The sequence below is a fragment of the Boleophthalmus pectinirostris genome, unplaced genomic scaffold (assembly GCF_026225935.1).
Source record: "Boleophthalmus pectinirostris isolate CB_2022bp ecotype Guang Dong unplaced genomic scaffold, ASM2622593v1 HiC_scaffold_23, whole genome shotgun sequence".
In the NCBI taxonomy this organism is placed as follows: domain Eukaryota; kingdom Metazoa; phylum Chordata; class Actinopteri; order Gobiiformes; family Gobiidae; genus Boleophthalmus; species Boleophthalmus pectinirostris.
Window position 1 is genome coordinate 13,327,168 of NW_026571207.1, and position 24,912 is coordinate 13,352,079.

General features: G+C 39.1%; 1 protein-coding gene across 3 annotated transcripts; it reads right to left on the reverse strand.

Annotated features, from left to right (window-relative positions):
• Positions 1 to 6,558: 6,558 nt before the first annotated feature.
• tlx2 (T cell leukemia homeobox 2) lies at positions 6,559 to 24,477 on the reverse strand. Of its 3 annotated transcripts, XM_020917657.1 has the most exons (5): positions 23,520 to 24,477; positions 17,501 to 17,713; positions 16,968 to 17,205; positions 8,613 to 8,793; positions 6,559 to 7,153 (listed from the first exon to the last, which is right to left on the reverse strand). In XM_020917657.1, the coding sequence occupies exons 1-5, from the start codon at positions 24,019 to 24,021 to the stop codon at positions 7,142 to 7,144; spliced, it is 1,146 nt and encodes a 381-aa protein (XP_020773316.1). In that variant the 5' UTR covers positions 24,022 to 24,477; the 3' UTR covers positions 6,559 to 7,141. The 3 variants fall into 3 exon arrangements, with proteins under 3 accessions (XP_020773316.1, XP_055015322.1, XP_020773317.1); XM_055159347.1 differs by lacking the exon at positions 6,559 to 7,153 and having other exon boundaries at positions 8,577 to 8,793; XM_020917658.2 differs by lacking the exons at positions 6,559 to 7,153; positions 17,501 to 17,713 and having other exon boundaries at positions 8,577 to 8,793.
• Between the last annotated feature and the right edge of the window lie 435 nt (positions 24,478 to 24,912).

Sequence of the window (24,912 nt, forward strand, 5' to 3'; positions counted from 1 at the left end):
GTCAACTAGTATGATTGACATGTCGAGAGCCAATGGCAAGTAGAGATATATGAGACGTCACTAAAGCGTGAGCCAATGAAATGTGAGATTTTGAGAGAAACATTTTTAAATGCACGTTCTATTAAATAACCACTGGATGACGCTGTTGGATTAGTGTATGATCCTGTTCTCTGATACCTATGTTTGTTTCAGAATGGTAAATGTTTAAAATGGCAAATTAAAATGATTAAATATGATAAATAATCCAATAAATAAAATAAAATACCAGATTGTCTTAAATTGGTATAATTTTATGAATTTATTAAGAATTATTTGGCTGATGATGATAGCAAATATCCTTCTACTGGTGAAATCAATTTTACTTACGTTTATAATGAAACTGCATAACTATATAACTGTATATATTATTCAAAAGATAGGCTAATACATGAGTAATTGCTTTCCATATTAGGGTGGATCATTTATTTTGACAGTGATTTAATTTATCCTATTTCCTAGACAGAGTTCAATCTTCTATGCATTGACGTATATTATTATATTATTAAACAGGCACATCAAATCACCAGCATTTGAAGATGTAATATTCTCTAATAGCTGATAGATCCATTAGTCCACTTTTTGTAACACTCACCTAATACAGAAATACTAGGCCTATTTGGTTTCTAGTGTCAACATTGACCAATATGGAATGTGATACAATATTTTGAGACGATGAATGCTCCCGCTGTTGTATCTCATAATAAAGTTTGTTTCCATTTTAAGTTGAGAAGTGGTAGCGTCTTTTGTTAACAGAGCATCACATTTCAGCACATTAGCAGCTCTAACTGAACCAGGCATGTGAAGCTATAAATGAGTTGCGTCATTTCTCAGCTTTTTTTTTTTTCTTTTAATCTCAGTGCTGCAGTCAATGATATAATATTAATGTTGTAATGTTAATTGCATATTGACACAGAGAAAATACTGTGCTCATTCCAGTAGCCCATGGAAAAGACATAGACACCTTTTGGAGTTATTGTGGCTGTTAAAAAATACAATACATAATAAAAGGAATGAGAATCACAGAGTGCCTCATGATTAGATATGATACAAGATACACGGCTCACGATATATTATGATATATTCCTATTTTTTTTAACAATGAAATACATTTTAGCAACAATATTTCTTTGTTAAATCACTATTTGTGCAAAGTTAATATGAAATGCTTCTATTTTAGTAATCAAAACTGTGAATATGTCAAGTGTATTGCATAAACAAGTTTTCTTCCATTAAATGAGCATAAAAGTTAAAATATGGTCATGAAACAAAAATGCTAAAATATGAAGAAAAAAAAATACACAGTACAACAACTATTTACATACAAAAACCATATAATTACCTGAGTATTTACTGACATCAATGCAAATACCACATACCCGCCCAAAACAGACAAATGTGAATGACTGCGCTATGAAACTACTATTTTTATTTTTTGTTTATTTGGTTCGGACAGTGTCATTACTGGACATAAAATACAGAATACATGCTGTAAATGCACCAGACTATAGCTATACCTATCTTGTCCCACATTCACTCTCACAAACACACTCTCATTCGTACACCAGGTCATATGAACACTGGAGGCAAAGTGGGTGAAATGTCTTGCCCAAGGACACAACAACAGTGAGCCACTGCTGCCCCAATGCTGCACCTGGTGTTCCCAGCGGTCTCCCATCCAGTAAGAACCAGGCCCGATCCTGCTTAACTTCTAAGATCAGAGAAGACTGGGTGTTCTCATGGTGATAAATTGTGTTATGTATTTTGTAAACAGGTTTTAAATACATTTTAACTAAACCCAATTACAAAAATAGAACATTAGAAACATTGCAAAAATGAAATGTTTTCTTTCCCCTGCAAACCTAGAAAAAAATGTCCATGCTTTTGACACTTCAAAGCTAAATTATTGTAATAATATATTCAAGTAAAAGTCTGAAATTGTACAGAACTGCTGAATATTAAAAAGACACATAAGCACATTACATTGAAACTATAGCCTCCCTACAATGTCTCGGCATCAACTTGCAAATCAATTTAAACATTTTATTAATAACTGTTGGAGCCATTTTGCGCCTCTCTACTTCCCGCCTCTGTGTGGCGCTATCTGTAGCTTACTATGTAATTTGCTGCCCTATATAAGGGGGGAGAAAATGTGCACACAGGTGTTGCACCGTGAAGGTATACAGTCTTTTGAACGTCGTTGTCATGGTCGTGATCTATCGAGTGCCGAATCTGTGTATTTTTGGATGGCTATGAGTTACGCTAATAAATGTTGAGGAACACAGTATTTGGACTCTCTTTTATTGAAGACACGCGTCCGAGACACCACACACGCTGCAGCCATAGCGGACCTTGCACACGGCAAGTTTTGGCGGCTACAATAACTTTTAAAGACTTTGGTTTCTTTTGACTGGTCAAAAATCTAGCAAGGGCTGAATGGGTTATTTCCTGGGATGATTAGGGAATGAGTGTCAACTGTAGGAAAAAACAGGGAGGAAGCAAAAGATGGACTGGATCAGACTGGGAAAAGGAGCTGGACTGGGAATAAACATGTAAACAATAGGTAAAACTCCATACTATCCATACTAGAGGGGATTGTGCCTTTTCTATCAGTCCCAGAGCTTTGGAATTCCTTACCTGAGGAACTAAGATGGGCTGACTCTGTAGGCACTTTTAAGTCTAAGTTAAAAACGCACTTATATAGAATGGCATTTATAGAGTAGCACAGTTATTTTTATTCTGTGTCTTTTGACTGCTTTGTATTTGTATTCAAAGCACTTTGTAACTCTGTTAAGAAAAGTGCTATATAAACAAAGTTATTAATGTATTTATATCCTGTCATGGAAATAGTACTTGTATGTAAATGTATTTAGTTTCAGAAAAATATCTGAATTAAAATGTATTCGGCCACATCAGAGTACTGTATTGTGAATACACTACTTTGAATAGTTTTACACTGAGTTGCATTATATTATAGGGTAAAAGCACAAGATATAAGTAGAAGCAGCCAATGTTGTGCAGTTTAAGACAAAAACATTAGTTTTATATAGCACTTTTTTGGACACTCAAAGACACTTTACAGAGCATTATTCATTCACTCCATATTCGGTGGGGGCACGCTACTATTGTAGCCACAGCTGCCCTGCGGCACACTGACAGAGTCGAGACTGCCAATCTGCACCATCGGCCGCTCCGACCACCACCAACACTTATACACACACCACCTGTGGCGTGGAGAGGTGTGTGCATGGCATTGTGGGTGAAGTGCCTTGCCTAAGGACTCAACGACGGCACCCCACTGTGGCACCTGATGAAGTACCTCTATGTATTTCTTTTAATAAAGGAAAGTAACTGTATTCTGAGTACTGCCAAATGAGAAAGTAACTGTACCACAAAAATCAGTTACTCACAATTAATATTCAGAATACATATTTTCGGTATACATGTAATCAGTTACTGACTGTATTCCTCAGAATGTAAACAATAGAAACACGCATGCTATATATTGTAGTGTTTGGTGCCTTTCTCCAAAACAAACAGATAGGAAGTTTGATATGCCCTCCCTCCCTCTCTCCCTCTCTCTCTCTCTACTCCCTCTCTCTCTTGTTCATCTTGTGTGGTGACATTTTATTGGATAAGGAGCGGGCACTTGGGGAGAAGAAAAAAAGTCTCAAGCACCTGCAGCATAGCACAATGGCGAGTTTAGAAAACAGTGAGTGAGGAATTTGTGTAAACGGGGCCAAGTCACGTCCTGGGAGTGCGGAGATGAAAGCACCGTGCAGAGGAGGAAATGGGGGAGGAGGAGTGTCACCTGGAAAACAGCCTACCACTGACAGGATCCCAACCAGGCAGGACGGGCCCAGGAATCAACGCTGATGGGGAGGGGGCGCCAGCTCAGGTATTCATTCATATATTTAAGTAATTAATGTACATATGGATTAGAACAGGGGGTGTGCAACCTTTTTTCACAGAGCGTCACAAATTGGGAGATAATAAAAATGGACGGTCACAGACTGATCAACAATACAGTAGATCTTTGAGATGGGTGCATTTTAGAGAGCTTTAGCAGAAGCACTGTACCTTCAATAAAACGAGTTGCAACATTAATTTTATATCTGTATCACAATGCAATGTGATGTTATTGAGGTTGTAGTAGAATTACTTAAATTTGCTAGAGAAATTACTGCCTGTGGTCAGTTCGTCCAGTTTAGCAGAAGACGTAAAGGCACATTTAGTGTTTACTGTTTTTAAACTGGTTCTACATTTGAGTTCACATGCAAAAAACCCTAAACCAATTAAATGAGTGTAAACATATGGAAGACAGCTCTTTTCAAATATTCTTGTATTTTCAGTATGAAATTTGTAACTTACAGTGCCTTATTCGCTCATTTGTACTGTTTCTCAGAACTTTGTGCTATTTGTTTATTCCTCATGGCCAATACAGACAGATCAGAATTCATAGAAACCAGATACGGTTCAAGGCAAGATTGTGATTTTAAATTCCTTAAATATGACGTATCTGTATCACCAAATATGAGGTACAAATTCAGTCAAATATAGCTTTGATTTATCGCAATTGTAATGCTGTTTTTTGTTTTTTTCTTAAGTACAGATATGATGATCAAGTTGTTTATATTTTATAATTTGGTGTCGGTTATCAAGATGATCAGTCAGACAACAGAATGAGTCTTTCATTTGGGTTGCCAGTCTCTCTGATCTGAAACCTCACTGCCTAAACTCCAGCATCTGCAGCCGGTCATTAATAAGAGCTAGTGAAGCCTCTGCTGTTACACTATGCTGTCCATACTGAGAAAGAGGAATATTTGTAGTGTCTTCGATGTGTAGGTTAAGGCTCTGGCAAGCCAGGTTCAGTTGTGATTATAGTGCCTGTTTTAAAACTAGGAAAGAATACAAGCTACATACTGTACCTTTAGTCAATTTTTATTATAGCTGCTTCCAACTATTTTCCCAGTCCCAGCACTGCTCCTTCACTTCCCAAAACCTAACCATGAGATAAGTCCTTGCTTGTCCTTCTTTATTTTTATGTAAATTTTCTCATTGCATATGTACATTCTGTTATTCTAATTCTACATGTGAAAAATGTGATTGACAGTAATAGTCCAAAAAACATTTTGTGTCTAACTATGTCAGCAGAATGGAATCTAATTTAGAGCTTAAGTTTAGCTTATAGAGCATGGGAACTAAGGATCATTTATATCTAAGGATTTGTTATAAGAATGAAAAGGTGAGATAAGGAGGCTGACTTGTCCTGACAGTCAGGTGAACCACAGCCCCTTCCTGTCAACAGAAGGGGGTGGGGCTTAGATGAGAGACAAGTGATTTTGAAGGGTCATTTACGAGTGAGGATGCAGTGTGTGTATACAGTGATTTCAGATAGCTGCTTGTTATTATGACGTGTCCCAATAGGCATTTTTCACGATGTGTCAGCGGCAGTGATAACAAATGTGTAGCTGTGGGGGTTCTGGAGTCATTTGTACAAACCAGGAATGAGTACATTGTGTTAGGAATTAAACCACATCATAATATATATATATATATATATATATATATATATATATATATATATATATATATATATATATATATATATATAAAATTACCATCCTTAAATCTACACAATTGTTGATCACATTTTTCAAGTTCCATCAATTTTGATTTGAAGTTGATGAATGGTATGCTAAGGTATGGCAGGGGTGAGGAGCACGGAGTAGAGCCACTGCTCCACCACATTGAGAAGAGCAGCTGAGGGATCTGTTCTGGGTGGGTGGGGAGGTGTTCCAGACATGTACTACCCGGACAAGGTCTCGAGGAAGATATAGGACATGGGGAAGGGAGTGTCTGGGGTGAGGGAAGTCTGGGAGTCCCTGCTTAGCCTGCTGTGCCCCATGACCCAGTCCGGGATAAGCGGAAGAAAATGGATGGATGGGTGAATGGTATGCTGGCATGAATAGCTTAGATTTGGTTAAGGAGATTTGTTTGACTATTTTTTAATGTTAAAAATGCTGAATCTATAAAATAAACAGTCAATAAATAATACATTTTATTAAATTTAAGAGTCACATGGATACCAAAGATATATCAGTACTGACTGAGGTATCGAAAGGTTCTCATGTAAAAAAAAAAAAAAATGTTGACACTTAAAATTTCTCTATTTTTCTCTTTAAAAATCAAATTATAATTTTTTTTTTTTTTTTTTTCAAATTTATACTTTATATTTAAGTTTAACTGCACTTCATAAAATATTTAGATCAGTTCAGGCTGAACCTGAGTTTGAACGCATTGTAATACAAAACTCATTATCCGTACTGAATCAAAATCGTGACATTTGTCATAGTATTACTCGGTATCATATTGAAACTAAAAATGTATCATCACTAAGAACTGTGTATTTTTGATAAGCAACACCTTTAGGTTTTCCAGCAGTTGCACAAATGTCTGTACATCGTCGTTTTGCTTAAACTTTTCACTATCTCCAGTATTTTCTCCCTGATTCTAATTCTAGCTGCCTTCTATTTGTGAAGCCTTATTTATCCGGGGACCCTTTTGCTGAGCCTGCTCGCTGTGTTTGGGCTACCCTCCTCTTCACGCCCACACTGGGGAGCTGTAGTCATCAGTTTTTATGAACCAAAAACGTATTGCACTGTCCTGGTACAATTCAACTATATCTTACCTTTGGGTGGTTTGAAACTGTAATCAATCGCAGTCCCCCTAGCTCGGCATACTCATCAACTATTATTGCATGGTGAAGGAGAGGTAATGCATTTGGAGACAAGAAAAAACAACAGTGGTTTCGATATCTTTTCAAAAAGTCACAATATCATTTAATATAAAACACTTTGAAATCTGACATTTTCTGGGTTCTGTTCCAGCCAATGCAAACGCCACAGCTGTCCTCATCGGAGCATCACAGGAAATGTCGAAACATGCAATTTTTTAGGATATTGTACAAAGTCAAAAGCGGGAAAAACAGGCGCCGACGTGTTCGCCAGCGTTAAGTCTCTGCTGCCTCATGTGGTCCGGAGGCAAAAGTACGCACGGGGCAGACTTGGTGGTCGGAGCAGTTACACAGATGCCCTCCTCTGTCTTAGGCCGTGAGCTGGAGGGGAAAGCGGAAACGTGGTGTAAGGCAGGGGTATTATTCAACAGACAGCTCAGGACAAAAATGAGAATGATCACTGCAAATAAGCTAATTTTTTATGTGCGCAATAGATTAGTATAGATAATAGATAACATTTTAAGAATAGATCACCAAAGCGACTTTTCTTTCATAAGGACATAAGTGTACAGCTAAACCATCTAAACCATTTAGAATATTCATGTGATATATTTTAACAGCTGTGTATGACTTTGATCAAATGTTTTGATTGCTGATACAAACTGACTTGTTCCAGCAGCTTTATGCAAGACTACAGAGACAGGGCCAATCACTAAGCAACTGAGTGAATCTCCTCACCGATACGATACTGGTATCGGATATCGGCGCTGATACTACAGATTTTGATGGACCGGATATTGGTTCCAAAATATCAGTTCAATCATTATGACATTTTGGTCTATAAATTAGCGTAATAAGAAAATTTACTGAACAACACCTCCGTTTTCAAAGTTATTCTATAGTTACTATTTAGATAAATAACAATTACAAAACATGTTTGCATAATTTTTTACCATACAGCGTTTGTGTTCAATGGAAATAAATCATATTTTCAGTCTTTGTTTGCTTCGTATTGGTTGATATCGAACGACAGTAGATACTTAAACCCAAAGAACTGACATCAGAAAAAGCTGAAGGGCATATTTCTACTCTAGTTTTAAGCGACTTTTTAGAGCACTTTTCCATAGCTATCTATACATTTATACTTTCTTATAAAAACATATTAATAAAACCTCATCTGAACAACCATATAGTATTGTTTTTTAATGTATTTATTTCATTTGGCCAGTCCTACATGAACAAAAATTGAGACCTCTTGCCTCTTGCATTGTGTTATCGCATGCTTTTGGGTATTTTCCTGAACAAACCAATATTACTACTGTTTTACCTTACACAACTTTTTCTTATAAAAGTGTGCAAGCTCATATTATTTTTGCTACGTATTTTGAATTCATTATTACCATTTGTAATTTTGCTCTTTGTTATTATTTATTGTGATGTGTGAGCTCCTGTGTACAAATAATTTCCCTTGTGGATCAATAAAAGTTTGTCTAAGTCTAAAGCAGAGTACTGTGTTTGAATGAATTAAACTGTGGCATGGAGTGCTTATCAAACTATGACAACATTAAATTGCAGTTATTTTTGTCCAGAGCTGTAGATATTAATGAAAACCACAATACAACAAGATTCTGACCCAAATATTTTGCTGGTAATAAGAATATGGAAGCACCAAGTCCATCATATATATTTCAAAGCAACCGTCCCTTTTCCCATTAGCAGCGGCCTTGTTTTCGTCTCCTTTCTTGTACCACTATTACTCCCTGCACTACCCCAGCCCGCCTCTTTGGTCCATTCACACTCGCAGTCACACTACAGAAGCCACAGAGGTGACGGAGGCCACCTTATTGTCCTCGGCCCAGGGCTGGAGGTTCTGCAGGGCGAACAGGGAGGAGTTGTGCAGGCACAGGGGGTCCGGCTGCAGGGGCTGGGACAGGGTCTTTTGGAAGGCCTCCTGCTGCAGCTGGAGCATTAGCCGGTTGGCCTGCTGTCGCTCAGCCTCCCTCTCCTCCGCCGTCTGTCTTCTGGAAGGACAAGAAGAGGCATGAGAATGTGAAGTATAAAGTCTCGTTGGTTTTGTTAGCTCTTAATAACAAATGAAGTCAAGCCACAGATTAGAATTGTTACCTTCTCAAAAACATGCCTGGGGTTGTGTTCTGTTTCAGTCGCACATGTTGTAACCCTTTATTATTAGTCTGTCTACATCCCCAATACTCTGTTCCGCCTTGTGATGTCATACAGTGGTAGTTTTCAAATTAAAAGCTACCATTTTGTCTTTAGTTCAGTAGAAAATGGCAAGTCCAGGGCTGAAATCATCCAAATCAGTCTAGTGAGGGTGTGTGGAGTTTAAAAGCACAGTGGAGCACTTCCTGTATTGCCACATGACATCACAAGGTGGAACAGAACCTAAATATACAGGGTTTATGTGTTAAATGTGTGTGAATGAAAACAAAACACAAATCCAGGTTTGTGATGAGGAAACAATATTATAATATAGATCAGAAAATAACATATATAATACAGTTTTAGTGAAATTAAGCATAATTTGCTAAAGTTAAATTCATAAACTCAGATATTCGAGCTCCAGTTTCAGAGACATAAAAAGAGTGTGTCTGTCTACTTCTATGGGTTGAGACACTCGCTCTAAACACACAGTGCCAGAGTGCTAAAATCCACATGTTTGCAACACCTTCAATTATTATACCACAGGCAAGCACAATATCTCACTTTTATGAATCAATATTTAGAACTATTTAACATTAATCTTTTTCACATTTCACACAGAAGGTAAAAATTGGGCACAGTGCCTTTAGGGGATTCACCTGCGAGATGTGCGAGTGCTTATGTCAAACACACAAAACACACAACACACAAAAACATTGCATCTGTCTACTAACATTTCTGGTACACTACCAGTCAAATGTTTGGACACACCCTCTCATTCAATATTTTTTTTCTTTATTTTTATTACTTTTTATATCCATACAGAAGACATCAAATATATGAAGTAAGGTGTATGATATTATGTAGTGAAGAAAAAATCTTAGTAGTCACCTGAAAAAATATTTTGTAGAGCTAATTAACTTTGTAACTAAATAATACTGTAAATCTTGCTTCATATATGGCATTTGAAGTCGTCAGTATGTATATAAAATGTAGAAAGTAGTAAACATAAAGAAAACTGAATGAGATGGCGTGTCTAAACTTTTGATTGGCAGTGTAGCTTTTCACCATCTGGTAGTGTTTGGAGATAGCCAGGCTGGTGCCACCCAGTGCATCCTCTCAGTTTCATTTCTCTCTACCAACTAGGTCAGGAATCGGAATACACTAGACTGTCTGCAAGAACTCCAGAAGTTGTAGACCGCACACCGGCCAATCAGCGAAGAGCTGTGAAGCCATGTCTAGGTCCCTTTTGTGGTACAACACAACAGTAAACAAAGCGGTCGAGATGGATGTAGACAAAGCCATACATTCTGTGTTGGCAACGATTCCAGAGATCGAGGATTTAAAGCCGGAACAAAAAGAATGTTTGGTGAATTTTATCAAGGGGAAAGACATTATTGCCCTTTTTCCTATGGGATTAAGGAAAAGCTTAATATATCAGTTAGCCCCATTAGCGGAGCATTACATATGTCACGACTAAATAGCAGCGACAGGTTAAATAAAAAAGTACAAGCCTACCGTCGAGCGAACGAATTCTAATGCTGCAAGGTCAGACGGTTTCCACTAAGTGAAACCGGCTGATGAATCAGATTAGTTTGGAGAGGCCATTGGCACAAAATGTTTGTTTCCATCTGTCAGCCATAGGGCAGCTGTAGCTTATATAGACTGCCTCAGAGTTGTGTTAGTAATGTAAATCAGCAAAAGAAATTTGAATGTGCATGGTCCTTGGACAATATAAAGACGTGAGGAGCAGGGGTGTAATACAATTCTGGAGACTGGGTGACATCCAAGGTGGGCCCACATGCTGTCTGTATGTAAAACACACATTCAATGCCTCTGGAAATGATGTAAGTAAAAACAAACTATGTCCCTGAACCATACTAAATGACATTTCAAGTTCACAAAAATATACAACAACAAAAATGCTAAACTAGTCCCACTGGCAACAGCACATAACATGGATAACAGCGCTGTAAAAGCTTGTATTTATGATGCGTTTACTCAACACCTGTGCAGTTAGCAGAGCTTCAGGCTACATGACAGTGATCCCACCGAGTGACAGATGTTGCAGAGGAGAAGAGGAGAGGAGACAAGGAGAGGTAACTAAAGAGGGCACAGCAGGAACAGTGCACTTTGGCCCTAAGGTAAGCAGCATCTGTTTACATGAGCAGTACACTACAGCAGTAGTGGGTGTGAACCTGTAAAAAAAAGGTACTTAGGCAACTGAAAATGATTTAATAAAGCACACTAAAATACAATGCTGACCCTGTTTTGTCACATTTAAATTAATTAATAGATTTTAAAGCTACCATTTGTAAATGCCTTGGCCAACCCAGCCCTGTGGTAATCTCACACATCACCAGGGGTGTAGTGGGCGTGGTACATGGTGGTACGCCGTCCATCCACTTCTCCAGACATGAGATATAAAAAATAACAAATATAAAATTGTCTACAACTTAAATGTCAAACCGGAGCTACTGGCAATGGTGACAACAACCTGCATAGGCTCATGATATCTGCAGACATGAGGGACCAGGACAGAACCAGGACAGAACTAGGGCTAAACCAGGACTAAACCAGGACTGGCCCAGAGGTGCGCCTGCATAGACCTTTGGGTGACCGTAGGAGAAAGGACTGGTGCCCCACAGGGCTAAGAGCAGCCATCGTCCAATCATGCTTTGCAGACACCCTGCTCTGCGGGCTCGGAGTTCTACCTCTCTCTCTCCAGTCCAAGATTAGTCCTGGTTTAGTCTTGGGTTCGTCCTGGTTTAGACCTGGTTTAGTCCTGGTTTACTCCTGGTTCAGCGCTGGTTTCGTCCTGGTTTAGTCCTAGTTTAGTCCTGGTTCAGTCCTGGTTTAGACCTGGTTTAGTCCTGGTTTACTCCTGGTTCAGCGCTGGTTTCGTCCTGGTTTAGTCCTGGTTCAGTCCTGGTTTAGACCTGGTTTAGTTCTGGTTTAGTCTTGGTTTAGTCCTGGTTAAGACCTGGTTTAGTTCTGGTTTAGTCTTGGTTTAGTCCTGGTTTAGACCTGGTTTAGTCCTGGTTTAGTTCTAGTGTAGTCCTGGTTTAATCCTGATCTAATCCTGGTTTAGACCTGGCTTAGTCCTGGTTTAGTCCTGGTTTAAACCTGGTTTAGACCTGGTTCAGTCCTGGTTCAATTCTGGTTTAGTCCTGGTTTAGACCTGGGTCAGTCCTGGTTCAGCGCTGGTTTAGTCCTGGTTCAGTTCTGGTTTAGTTCTGGTTTAGTCTTGGTTTAGTCCTGGTTTAGACCTGGTTTAGTCCTGGTATAGTCCTGGTTTAATCCTGATCTAGTCCTGGTTTAGACCTGGTTTAGTCCTGGTTTAGTCCTGGTTTAGTCCTGGTTTAGACCTGGTTTAGATTACACCTGTTTCAGTTCTGGTTTAGTCCTGGTTCAGTCCTGGTCCAGTCTTGGTTCAGTTCTGGTTTAGTTCTGGTTTAGTCCTGGTTTAGTCCTGGTTTAGTCCTGGTTTAGTCCTGCATATCACCACTAGTTGCTATCTACATTACTGCTGCCTATAGATCATACTACAGTCTCAATTTGGGTCCTTTTTGCTGCTTCATCTATCTCCATCTACTACTTTCTTTATGATGTTAATTAATTAATTAATTAATAATTAATGTATTTATTTATTTACTTGGGAGGACAGTAGCTCAGTTTGGTTGAGTGTTTATCCACGGATTCGAAAGTTGGCAGTTCGAATCCTGCTCTCGACATAAACATCATTGGGAGAGCGGTCAAATCCGGCTCACACAGATGAATACTGTCATTGTGTCCTTATTGTGCGTGTAGAGTGTGTGTGTGAATGGGTGAGTGGTTCCTTGATGTAAAGAGCTTTATGAGTGCCACATAAAAAAATAATAATAATTAGCTAGTTAGTGAGTTAATAATACTTATTTTATGATTTTGAAATCAAGTACAATGTGACACAAATACACACTGATTTTTAAGTTATCTTTTTACTTACTCATTACCACTTTGTAATAACAACTTAATTAAAGGTGCACTATGTAACAGTATTGGTTGGGGGTCCATCACCTGCTTGTTTCTATAGATATGTCATTGCTCTGCCTGGAATGTTACACAATATGACATTAAACAACTCTACCTCACAATTATGGAACTACGGGTGGTTTTATAGCTCAAAAATACCTAGAAAAACTGGCATTCTGACTGTGAGCAAGGTTGCCTCTCCACAGATCTGACCTGTCTGGTTTGGTCTCCATGAAGACAGAAAGGTTTAATGCCATGCTGTGAAACATTCCAGACAAAGCAATAACATCTCCATGGAGAAAAGCAAGTGTTTACTAAGCCTGCATCATTCTTATTAACAATTTCTCCTTTATGTATTAAGTCTTTGTTCATGCTTTATTTAGTCTAAGCCACGTGTAGTTTTTATAAAGTGTTACTATTATCTTATCAATAAATCGCTAACGTGCCGATGAATCGTAATTACCTATAGCCTAACAAATGCTAATAGCTTACCAAGCTCGAGCACAGAGGGAAGCAGGTGGAAGCACACCTCTAAACACTCTTTCATACACACCAGCCCATCCATTAGCCACACATTATTGTTAACAGAATTATCATAATGTGATTGGCTGTCTGCTGATTCGATCACGCTCTTGTTACTAGCGTAGCCGTCACGCAAAGACATCCCTCACGCTATAGGGAAGGGCATAAATCTGAGCAAAACTAGAATATGAGAAAAACCAGTTAGGACCATTCCCCTGCTGCACCGCGCGGACGCTATCGGCTTCGGTTTGGCTGCGTTCTTCAGACAAATGTATTCTATTATCCCATTAGGTATTTTCAACCATGCATCAGTGTGTTGCTGTGATGTTTGTTGCTGTTGCAGAATGAAATGTGGGTTTTAACTTCAAAAAAGTGCTGGCAATGAGACAAAACTGCCTGAACTACATGAATTTGCGTTGGTGATGTCGAGTGTTAGGCGGCACTATTATTGTTTGTTTATGGCTGAAAGACATTTAAACTTAAATTGGAGATGCTGAATTCCATAGAAAGGTTAAAGTTGCTTAGTTAAATAAGTCTTATGCAGCACTGTGGATGATTACATCCAAAGGAACAACATTTCCATGGAAATAAGCAGGAGGACAAATAAGGGGCAGGTATGTGGAGATGCAAGCCTGCTCAAAGTAACAGCATATGGTTTTAAATTTTTTCAGTGCAATAAACACAGTTAAAAAAAAAAAAAGAAAAAAGTTGTTTGGCTATATTTGGCTAAAACTTTGCAAGCTGTGGCTTTAACCTAACTGTAAAAACATTTCTGTTTGCAATTGATTAATAACTTTGACTGAACTGAAATGTTTTAAATAACTATCGGTGTTGATGTATTGTCTGAAAAAGGAAAAGGGGGACAGATAGCATAAGATTGCTCTTCTTTCTGCTCCTTTTCATTCATTTCTTGTATGTGACACTGTCAATGTCTTTTTATACTTTATGGATGAAATAAGTAAACAAATAAATAATATGTATGATTGTGGATAATAGAAAAGATCTGTTAATTTTTATAATCATTCAATATGCTTGCTTTCAAACCCTCCATTGTTTTGTAGCACTACTGTATTTTTGGTAACACTTTTAATAGACTTAATAAAGCATGAACAAAGACTTAATTCAAAATGAACAAACAGTTTATTAAAGAGGAGGTGTTTTACTTCTATGGGGTCTTAATTGCTAATACATAGCATATTTAGATCACCATGTTACCTTTTATTAATTTGAAAATGCTGTATTTGACAAAAACAACATATTAACATGTTTTTATAAGTCTCTGAGTGTTCCTTTGCTCTCCGGGCTAAGTCACTTCCCCTTCAGACCGCTGTCACCACAAAGTCAGCCTGCATCCTGCTAATGAAACTTTTACACATCGCATCAGGTTTATCAAGTTGCTGCGTACAGTTTTGTATCGTGGTTTTGCACATTTGTGGAGAATTGTCGTTTGAAAGTTTGAAAAGGGCCAGAGACAGATCCCTACATTAGTAAAACATGCATGGATGACGTCTAAACATCGTCAGGTGTGTTTTTGATGAGCAAACAACATTATAACATAGAAAGCTAAAATAACTTTTGCATATATCCCCTTTTAAAGAAAGTTTCAGGCTTAGTAACTACTTAATTATTTCCTACCTTAACCACATAGATAAGCTACTAAGTTTGTTCATTAGTATCTTATTATTAGTGTTACCCTATTTTTAAATCATGCTTCTTTCATGAACATACAAACATTCATTCATCGTGATGTTTACACATACTTACGTAGCTGCTATAATGCAAACCCTCTTTATTGATTAAACTGTCAACCCCAAATAGTATTTTAAACTAATCTCATTCACCATTGATTTTTAAAATAACTAATTCTCCCATGGCCAGGGATCATTTACACATTAAAACTCTAAAAGCTAATCCCGCTGTAGGTAATTTGCTTGTGAGAAATGCGCGCTGTCCCTTTAACTAGAGGCAGCAGGCCATAGTAATCGTATTCCACTCTCGTTTACCTCCAAATGGCTCTAAACAGCAGTCAGAATGAAGTGGGGCAGTTTTCATCTATGACTTGGGCAGGTCCATTCCCCATATGAGGGTTTTGCTTGGGACAGCAGCTTTCTGAGAGGAGGAGGGTGGGGTAATTGTGCTTGGTCAAGTGAAGTAGCCTCCGATGGCAGCTAGCATAAGCAGAATAGGTGTTGTGTTGTCCGATGCTCTTAATGTCCGTGCTGCGGGGCCTTTTAGTTGTGTTTAAGACAGTAAGCAGTTTGGATCCCCCCCGGGCCACAGCCAGACACGCTCGATGATGTCAATTTATGGCGCTGGGAAAATGAAAGGGAGAGGCAAGCTAGCTGTTGAGTGATCCGACTGCTATTGCAAAGGTAAAATACTTTATACGTTTAACTTTTAACCTCCTGCTTGTTTTCATGGAAATGTTGATCTTTTGGCCATGATATTCCACATTATGTAATTAAACATGTCTATCTTCCTGGAGAATGTTCCAAAGTATAGTTTTGTTTTTGTTTTTTTGCCGTTTTCAATGGAATCATGTGTTTTTTAATCTAATGATACAAGTAATTTAAATATGAAACAAGGATATTGGAATGTGGTGGACTATGGAGGAGCACACCTGAGAAATGTTCATTAAAACTAACTACAATAATCAGTGGTGGAGTTAGTATATTGGGGGCCCTAGGTGAACTTGAGTTTGTTTTTTTTTTGGTTTTGTTTTTAAATATATTTATTGGCTGTTTTTTCCCCATTGTTCTTGAGACATGCACATCTCTATTTATTTGAATTATGGTGGATTGGAAACTTGTCTTATTAGTTAGGTTGCATACTAGAAAACCAGAACTGAAAGTAGTTTTATTTTTGTTTACATCCATTACATATGACTATTATTATTAGTAAACTGCTCTCATTTAATGTCATATTGAGGGAAAATCTAATTGCCCTGAGGCCTCGCTGATTAGTAGCACTGAGGGCAATTGGTTGAGGGCCCCCCCAGGTTTGGGGGCCCTAAGCAGTTGCCTACTTTTGCCTAACGGTAGCGCCGCCTCTGACAATAATACCATATGACTTGTTTTTCTGGAACACAACAGTGCCAACATACTGCAGCCCTGAAGCCAGTGCACATAGAAAGTCTGGATTTGGGGATTCTGTCTTTCTGGGATGTAATGTTGTGATCTATAGCAATTCAAAACTTTCTAACTGTATTAATGGATAAACATTGAAGATCACTGAAAATATTCAGTGTCGTCCAAGATCTCTACAATGACTAAGTTTAGATGTTTGGAACCAAAGATATTTTCCCATTAGCTTCAGTATTATGAAAATGCATGTTTTGTCATATCATTTAAAAAATTGTTAATTTTAGTTTTAGGTTCTCAAAGTATGCCCCCTCATTATTGCCCCATGAGCCCATCCTGCTGCAGAGCCCTTGCTAGCAATACAAATATTTACACCCTCTGCTTTGATTGTAGTTCTCTGACTCTGCAGTTGTTGATCTTACCTCCATTTGGTGCGTCTGTTCTGGAACCAGGTCTTGACTTGTGCGTCGGTCATCTTCAGAGCCTTGGCCAGAGTGGCTCTCTCTGCAGAGGCCAGGTACTTCTGTCTGTGGAAGCGCTTCTCCAGCTCACAGATCTGCACGCGGCTGAAGGACGTGCGTGGTTTTTTCCTCTTGGGCGGCGTCCGGTTCTGGTACGGGTGTCCGATACGCCGGGTCACTGAGAAGGGCGATAGGGCTGCTGTGAACACAAGGAAGAGTGATGTAGAACTGGAAAAAGGTTGAGTATAACTGCTGTCACAGTCAACTGGACCTCATACAAAAGCAAAATCTAATATTAAGGAGTTATTGAGTTATTAAGTTATAAGGCAACTATTGCAGCAAGTCCCTTTTTAGTGTTTAAAACCTCAAAACAAAAACAGAGACACAAACATCTGAGACTGCTCACATGAATATGTTTGGTGCCAGTTATTTTGTAAAACACTGAAGTGAGATGAGTACTGTAAAGGGGACAGAAGTGGGGGAGGGAGACTCACCTGGGTAAGCCCCCTTAGCGAAAGCATAATCTGCCAGAAGGCCATTGCTGTCTCGCAGGTGAGCGAGCTCGGGGTAATAGCATTTGGCCAGTGTCTCCACAGTGCTCCAGACAGGCACCCTGCCGATGTCTCCCTTTGGGAGAGGACAGAGGGGCGCGGCAGCCCCCGGCCCCCCTGTGGCCTCTGCGGCTCGACTCTCCTCTGCCTGCTCCCCTAAAGGAAAGGGAGACACAGTAAGGTCCTGTCTGGAGCAGCCGGCCATCTCACAGACACTAATCACATGAAGAAGCCACAGCGATGAGCACACAGGCTTTAACAGGTTTAATATAGCTCTATACACAGGCCTGGGCCAATACAGGACAACTGCCATCAGAGAATCAGTGACAAACAGCACCACTCACAACATGGATCAAACCTGGACATGTGGGCCAATCCCTGCAGCTCCTGTCTGCCCTCATCTATCCACACGATTTAACTGCATCATGTCAGTATTATTCACTCAATACACACAGCTGCATTTTCTCCTTACACCGAGAAAATGTGCATCCATTTGAAAATATAACATTCAGTAGACCACAACAACTGTGTATGTTATAGCAGAACTGAAGGAAATAGTCAAAAGTGTGGTGAGTATGTGACTGAGACATCATTCAAAAAGATTTTTTTTTTCTTGAGAGATGCAATTGTTTCACAGTACATATTTTGTCTTTCTTTGTTGTGTTGATTGTGTTGACTGCTAGGTCTCTCGTGAATCTCTCAATGGAATTCTTCATTAAATAAAGATAAATGAATAACAAATGTTCAATAAAACCCTTTTTTATTATTCTGTGATTTTCTGTAACAGTCTTATTGTCATTACTATGTGTTTTTACTGTCACGCTGTCCGCCTTTTCCTGTATCCTTGTTTCTGGGTATTAATAACAACTTATCTGCAGCATCATAAAATATCTATGAATCCTGTCTATTTTGTCAGCCAGGGGTAAACAGAAGATCAATAAACGTAACAGGATCGCTTTTGGCCATGGATCCACTCCCGGCCACAGTCTCGTTCGAAACCAAATGGAAATCAACAAGAAAAGTCTGCTTTTGTCACCCCTCCCTCTGTACCGAGCTGTTTTGCCCTGTCTGACACTGTGTTCATTTGTGTTTGCACAGTCGGAAAACGCACCACGAGCCAAAATGAATATGGAACATCTGCATATAGGTGTCTCAAGAGGGCATCACAATACTCTTCCAACTATGGAAATTCTGCTGAAAGAAATTAATTTGCAAGGAAGAGAATCTGAATACAAGCTGGCACAGAAAATTACAAAAATACAAAAAAATCAAAACAAAAACCATAAACATAAACACTAGTGCGTTTAAAATTGCTGTTATAAATATGTCAAAGACGAAATAACCTTTTTATTGTCGGTCCTTGCGTAACATTTGTGGTCCTGATTTTAATATTGTTTTAATCTTTGTCGGTAATTTGCATTTATGGTAATTGTCCAGATGTTGATGTGCACTAATAGTAAAATGCTAATTGTATCTTTTTAACGTGGCTTAAGGGACGTTTACGACTCTTTGTAATGAGTTTACAGTGACACACCTAGCAAGCTGTGTGACACTTGTATAGTTCATTTATTTATTTATTTATTTAAGATGGCAAAAATATTTAGTCTACGTCTGTTTTGCTAGAATTTTTAATCAATTTATTTATTTTATTTTGAAATGTTGTTGTCAATTACTTTTAGTTTATCTTATCTTTATTGGAAAAAACACTTGCTTTGTTTGATTATATATTTAAATTTCGTATGTTCACTTTTTTTCTTATTTGTTACATGTACTTGCTGCAACAATTTATTAAAAAAATGAGTTGTTATTTTACAATGCCCCTTTTGCTTGACATAATCACCCACACATTGTGATTTATTCGCAACTTAATATCCTCTATATTACAGGCAATATATTTAGCGATAGACTTAGGTTACGATTTGGCTGTCTCATTCCCCTTGGCTACACTTTGCAGGTTGCACACGGCGTTCGTCTGGTACGGCTCCTGTTGACGCTCGTGCTAAATAATACCGCATTAGATTGCTATTTCGGGCCATCTGCAGACTAAGTAATGGGCCAGGGCACACATGCATTTAGAGGGGACCTTATACTTGACAACTGCAGTCAACCGGGCCCCAAGGTGTCCAAAAAGCAGAAAAATATGATCTACCAAATGCTATGGATACGGCACGTCCAGCATTCTTGTTTTGACTGGACCTTTAAGGAACTACATATCTTCTCATATTCACCCCAGAGCTATTACTGTAAAACTCATGTACCACATATAAATATAATATAGACTATTTTTGAGCCACATTTCCCAACGTCGAACATCAACGTCAACATATAGCTAAAAAAAATCAAATTACATAAACCATAACATGTTGAAATAAGCCCTTTCAACGTTGTTACTTAATTTATTTTTTAATAATCGTTTAAGTCTGACTAGGCTTATTTAGACTGGTCTAGACATAACATACAAAACATGTCTTAACAAAAAATAACACTTTCAATTTACAAAACATCGCAACTTAATAGCCTAATCTTGTTGGGTTTTTTTTTTTTTTTTGTTTTTTTTACATAATAGATTTTTTGTATGCTTAAACCTACAGGATTAATTATACTGTTATAGCCTAATGACCATATGAAAGGTAGACATATTAATCTGACCTTACTTTAAGATTAACAATTGGTAACATACTTGTATCACCAAAATGACATACATTTCTGCATACATCTTTACTTCAAATATTGACCAAAAGAAAAGTTTTCATAAATCCGCTTTTCGGCAAAAATCTATTATGCTTTTTTAAAAACTATTTATGCTTTTTCTGCAAAATAATATTCTGTTTTGCATCCACTAATGCGAAATAAAGCGGGAGACGATACTAAATCTGCTGCCTGGGTAATACAATTGGCATAAGCTTATCACAAAATAAAATGCTACCGTAGAGAACACGTTTCCCATAATGAAAGCACTTGTACTTAATAACAGTTCTCGGTGACAGCGCCTCCCTTCCCCACTGCGGATATTACCTTTGTAGCAATCTAATAAATATAGCCGTGAAGGATTCTAAGGGGGATATTGAAATATAACATGAACATATATTGCTATTTATTACACTATACGGGACAGAACGGGGCCACTGTGCTTTGTCACGTAGAAAAACACGGCCGTGGCGCAGAGGAGACACGGAGCAGGTGGAAATAGGACGAGTTCAGCTCAAATCAAATCTGATGTGGGCTCCGCTGCCATTTACTGCCACTCTGTGATTTAGCCTCGCGAACGCTTTCATTATGTTTTTATCGCCGCTACGTGACCTGTAAAGGATCAACCAAATGCAATAATAACAGTAGCGTATTATTATTATTATTATTATTATTATTATTATTATTATTATTATTATTATTATTAAAGGCGAGGGTATATATGCTCCATAACGCACACTTTACGCACGCTTTACGCACGCGATTATTTTATCTTTTAAGAACATACTGGCACTTTTTTGTGTGATTTTTACTAGTAGATGACGAAACGAAATAAATATAGCCTATTGTCTTCAATTGTCCATACTGTTTATAGATGAGAAAACACACTATTGAATTTTGGTTATTTGCGCTTTAAATAGCAATAGTATAAAAAGAATAAAGCATCAAAATATCCTAAAAGAGCACGGTACTCCCTTGTTGGGTAATGTATACACTGTTATAGATCACAGAACACAGTGCTTAAACATTAAAGGCCTCCATAGCTTATATAGGCTACATCCAGTTTGATCTGATTCAAGCAAACATTAAGCAATATATATTACAAAGGGAGATGTATGGGAGGACAAAGAGAAGAGTGCCATTGTGAAAAATGAGAAAAATCTAAAGTGCAATTCAAATGTGATGTCTGTACAGTGAGCCTGTCTGACACATGCAGCCAAAGCGTGGAGCTGTCAGGGCTGCAGCGCGGAGCCATTCTCCTCCGGTTTCAACTTGGAAATCAGGTCGAAAGTGGGACGGTTAAAATGGCAGCCTCCATAGGCCATCAAGACAGATGATAGTGCGCCTGATTTACGGCCTTTTATAGGAAACCGAGCGGGCCAAATGAGGAAAGTATGTGTGCGTCTGTGTGTAGTGTTACTAGAGCGACTGCTGATCAATAAAGTAGGGAGATATAAGCTGCGAAATAATTACAGCGACACAAAGCCGAGAGAAATTAAACGAGAGGCCCTTGGTGCCTATGAGTAAAATTGATAAGCCTATTTACACTGTATCTTTTTGCAGTTGACATATCGTCCCCCAGTATTTAATAATTAATCAGGTATAAAGGACGGAATAGTGAATTTTTAATGCATGGAAAGGCGGGGAGGGGGCACATGCACCATGCGCTTCATTGTCCTCTTTACAAGAATCAGAGCAGGAGCTTTTATGGCCAAGACATGTCTATTAAAATAGCCACAATTCAATCTTCACCATAATGTTGTGCGTCATTTAACATTTTTTTTAAAAAAGCTACTGTTTAAAAGCACAGTGTTATGTCATAAGAACGTTACACGCTTAACTGTCCGCACACCGATGCAAAACAGGAGCCCGGACTAGCCTTTCACACTAAAACTCAAGTACAAGTAGTTTTAAAGACTATTTATTGATAGAAAGTATAATTTGTAATAAAAGATTAATTTATTATAACATTGTTTGGCTATTGGCTATTGCCCACGTGGTTTTATGCACATCGTAAAATAAAGTAGTGGGTATTTGTCTTTTAAAGGATCCTCCCGTCAGTACACCTATATTATGGTATAGGCCCAAAAACAGCAGCAGAAGGGGGTTTGTTAATTAATAGCAAAGACATTCTTATTATGCTGTATCTCATTATTTTAGCATTCCCATTTTGTATTACTCATAACAGTGATGTTGATAGGGTTACGCATGCGCTGTAATATCCTCTATTATTGTGATACAAGTTGGTTGTGTCATTTGGCCGTTTCAGTCAAAACTTGTGGCCCTGAAACACTGGGCAGCGTCGTTATCCGTGCTCCGCTGCAAATGGAGAGTGATGGTCCAATCCTGATTCATCAGCATGTCCGTGTCAATCTGTGCGCTCGTACATCAGCCATGTTTCACTACACACTGCGCGCGCGCTCTCGAGCCCACGATCAACGATCAACACACACTTTCACTAGTGCACAATCACATTGTTTATAATAAGTGCGTTTCACTCAAACAGAAAGCACTGGGCTATACTGGAGCATTTTACGCAATCTGGAGTGCACAAAATTATATGTTTCTCGTGAAATTCATAATTATTTTTTGAGACTGTGTACCTCCAGAAAGAGCAGCTAAACGTGATCAATTTGTTTCGTCAAAGAGCAGTGTATTCTTTGTCTTTTACTTTTAGAATGCAGTGGTATAATCAGAATTATTAGTGTACAATACCGTTTAAAAATCATCAGATATTTTGTTTGGATTAAAAAAATCTCTATATATATTTTAAACCAAACAATGGCGTAGTGTTGATATATTATTATTATTATTATTATTATTATTATTATTGTTGTTGTTGTTATTATTATTGTTATTATTATTATTACTTTCTTAATCTCACTATAATTGGGAATGCATCTGATTTGTTTTTAATATTTTTATTCGCCTATTTAGTTACATTTTCTGTTACATTTTCTGCCATTTCTTTGGATATATTTAGGTCCTTATTGTATTGTGCTGGACAACTCAAAAACACATCCGTCATGGTGCGTAATTGCACTGTTGTTTTGATTTTTCTATCTGACGTTTTACCTTATTTAAGGACTAAAAGTCTGCCCCAAAATGATAGGTCACGTTTATTCTAGTAAGCCAGTGCTCATTTTCCCCTAATGCCACTTGTTCACTATAATAGGCCATATAATTCATTGATCTCATGATTCATTGAGCTGAGCTATTGAAACAGGATTTACGTGAATGAGACGCGTTGTGTGTGGGGTTCTATAGTATTTACCTGTGAGCCTATCCTTGGCGAACCTCCTGCTACTCTCCATCCAGGGGAAGGTGAAGTTAGCCGCGTTGCCCATTCCCATAGCGGGCACTGGCGGGATCCCTGGGTGCGCGGAAGGCGGCGGATGTGGCGCGGCTGCTGCGGCGGAAGGCGGAGGAGGAGGCGGCATGGGTCTGTGCGCTGGCACCCGTATGACTCCCCCGGCGCCCCCAGAGTTTACGTTAACGTTCATGTTCATGTTCATGCTTACGTTCATGTTCATGTTGACGTTGTAGGAGCCAGCCAAGCCCGCCGCCGCCATGGAGCAGGCCGGGTTGTACACGCTGTTGTAGCCGTTGCTGTACACATTTGGAGCCAGCGCGTAATCCGATTCGCCCGTCCGATTGGGAAGCATGCACCCGCTGGACTGATCCGAGCTGTTGAGGATCTGGTCAATGCCAAAGCTAATGGGTTCGTGCTGCTGTTGGTGCGTCTGGTTCACCTCCTCTATCCCGGTGTGCTCCATTGCCAGTATTTTCAGTCAGTGAATTTGAACGAATAGACTTGTAAAAAGATAAGTGCCGACACAGGCCCAGTGGTTCTACTCCCTGGAAACCAACAGCGCGACCCCAAACCTGCCCATTATTTTCATCTGTGGAAACGCTGGTCCCTAAAGGAAGAGCTCCTCCGTGGGACTACTTTGTGAATCCATCGTAAAAACGTATCCAGCGGACCAAACAAAAGGCAGAATGGGGGAACGAGCGCGAGCAGGTGTTTATCCGGAGCGCTCACACATCCGAGGTGCCTCTCTGGAGAGTCTTGACGCGCTTTGTTCGTCTACAATCCACGAGGTGAGGACAAAACATTGACAAATAAACCAAACGTTACACCAAAACTGGCCAAAATAATGGAGTAAAAGCACGACTGAAGAGCAAGGCGCGCGGGATTTGTGGAGTGTGAATGAAAGCAGTGCGTTTCAGCAGGTGAGACGAGCCTCTGCGTAAAGGCTGCCATTCGGTCATCCACCCAGCCAGAGCCTCCCTCCCACTGACTCCCCCTCTCCCTCCTCCCCCTCCTCTTCCTCCCCCTCCTCCTCCACCCCTCTCCCGGAGCGAGGACACTTGTTTTTTGCTCTCGTCTCTTAAAGAAGCCGCAGCGTCACTGGCGCTTCGGGCCCCGGGTCAAAGCGCTTTTGGAACATTTCGCCGCCGCTTGTCAACACTTGGAGCTGATACAGATAAAGGGTTTAACATGCACTTCATTAGGTGTTACGGTATTTTGGACTAAAAGATATTTCTCACTCATTGTCAAAATACGCACGGGGGATAGTAACGACTTTGTATGCTACTCCTTTGTTTGCGAAAGTGCATCGTGGTTTATGGCACCAACAGCAATTGCACAGTGCACATAACTATTG

What these genes read in the sequence shown, in the direction of transcription:
- tlx2 (XM_055159347.1), bottom strand. Translation starts at nt 24,021, where the DNA reads ATGGAGCACACCGGGATAGAGGAGGTGAACCAGACGCACCAACAGCAG. An exon ending in CGCCAAGGATAGGCTCACAG is followed by an intron (nt 17,714 to 23,519) that starts GTAAATACTATA and finishes CCTTTCCTTTAG; the next exon opens with GGGAGCAGGCAGAGGAGAGT. An exon ending in CGCTAAGGGGGCTTACCCAG is followed by an intron (nt 17,206 to 17,500) that starts GTGAGTCTCCCT and finishes TTGTGTTCACAG; the next exon opens with CAGCCCTATCGCCCTTCTCA.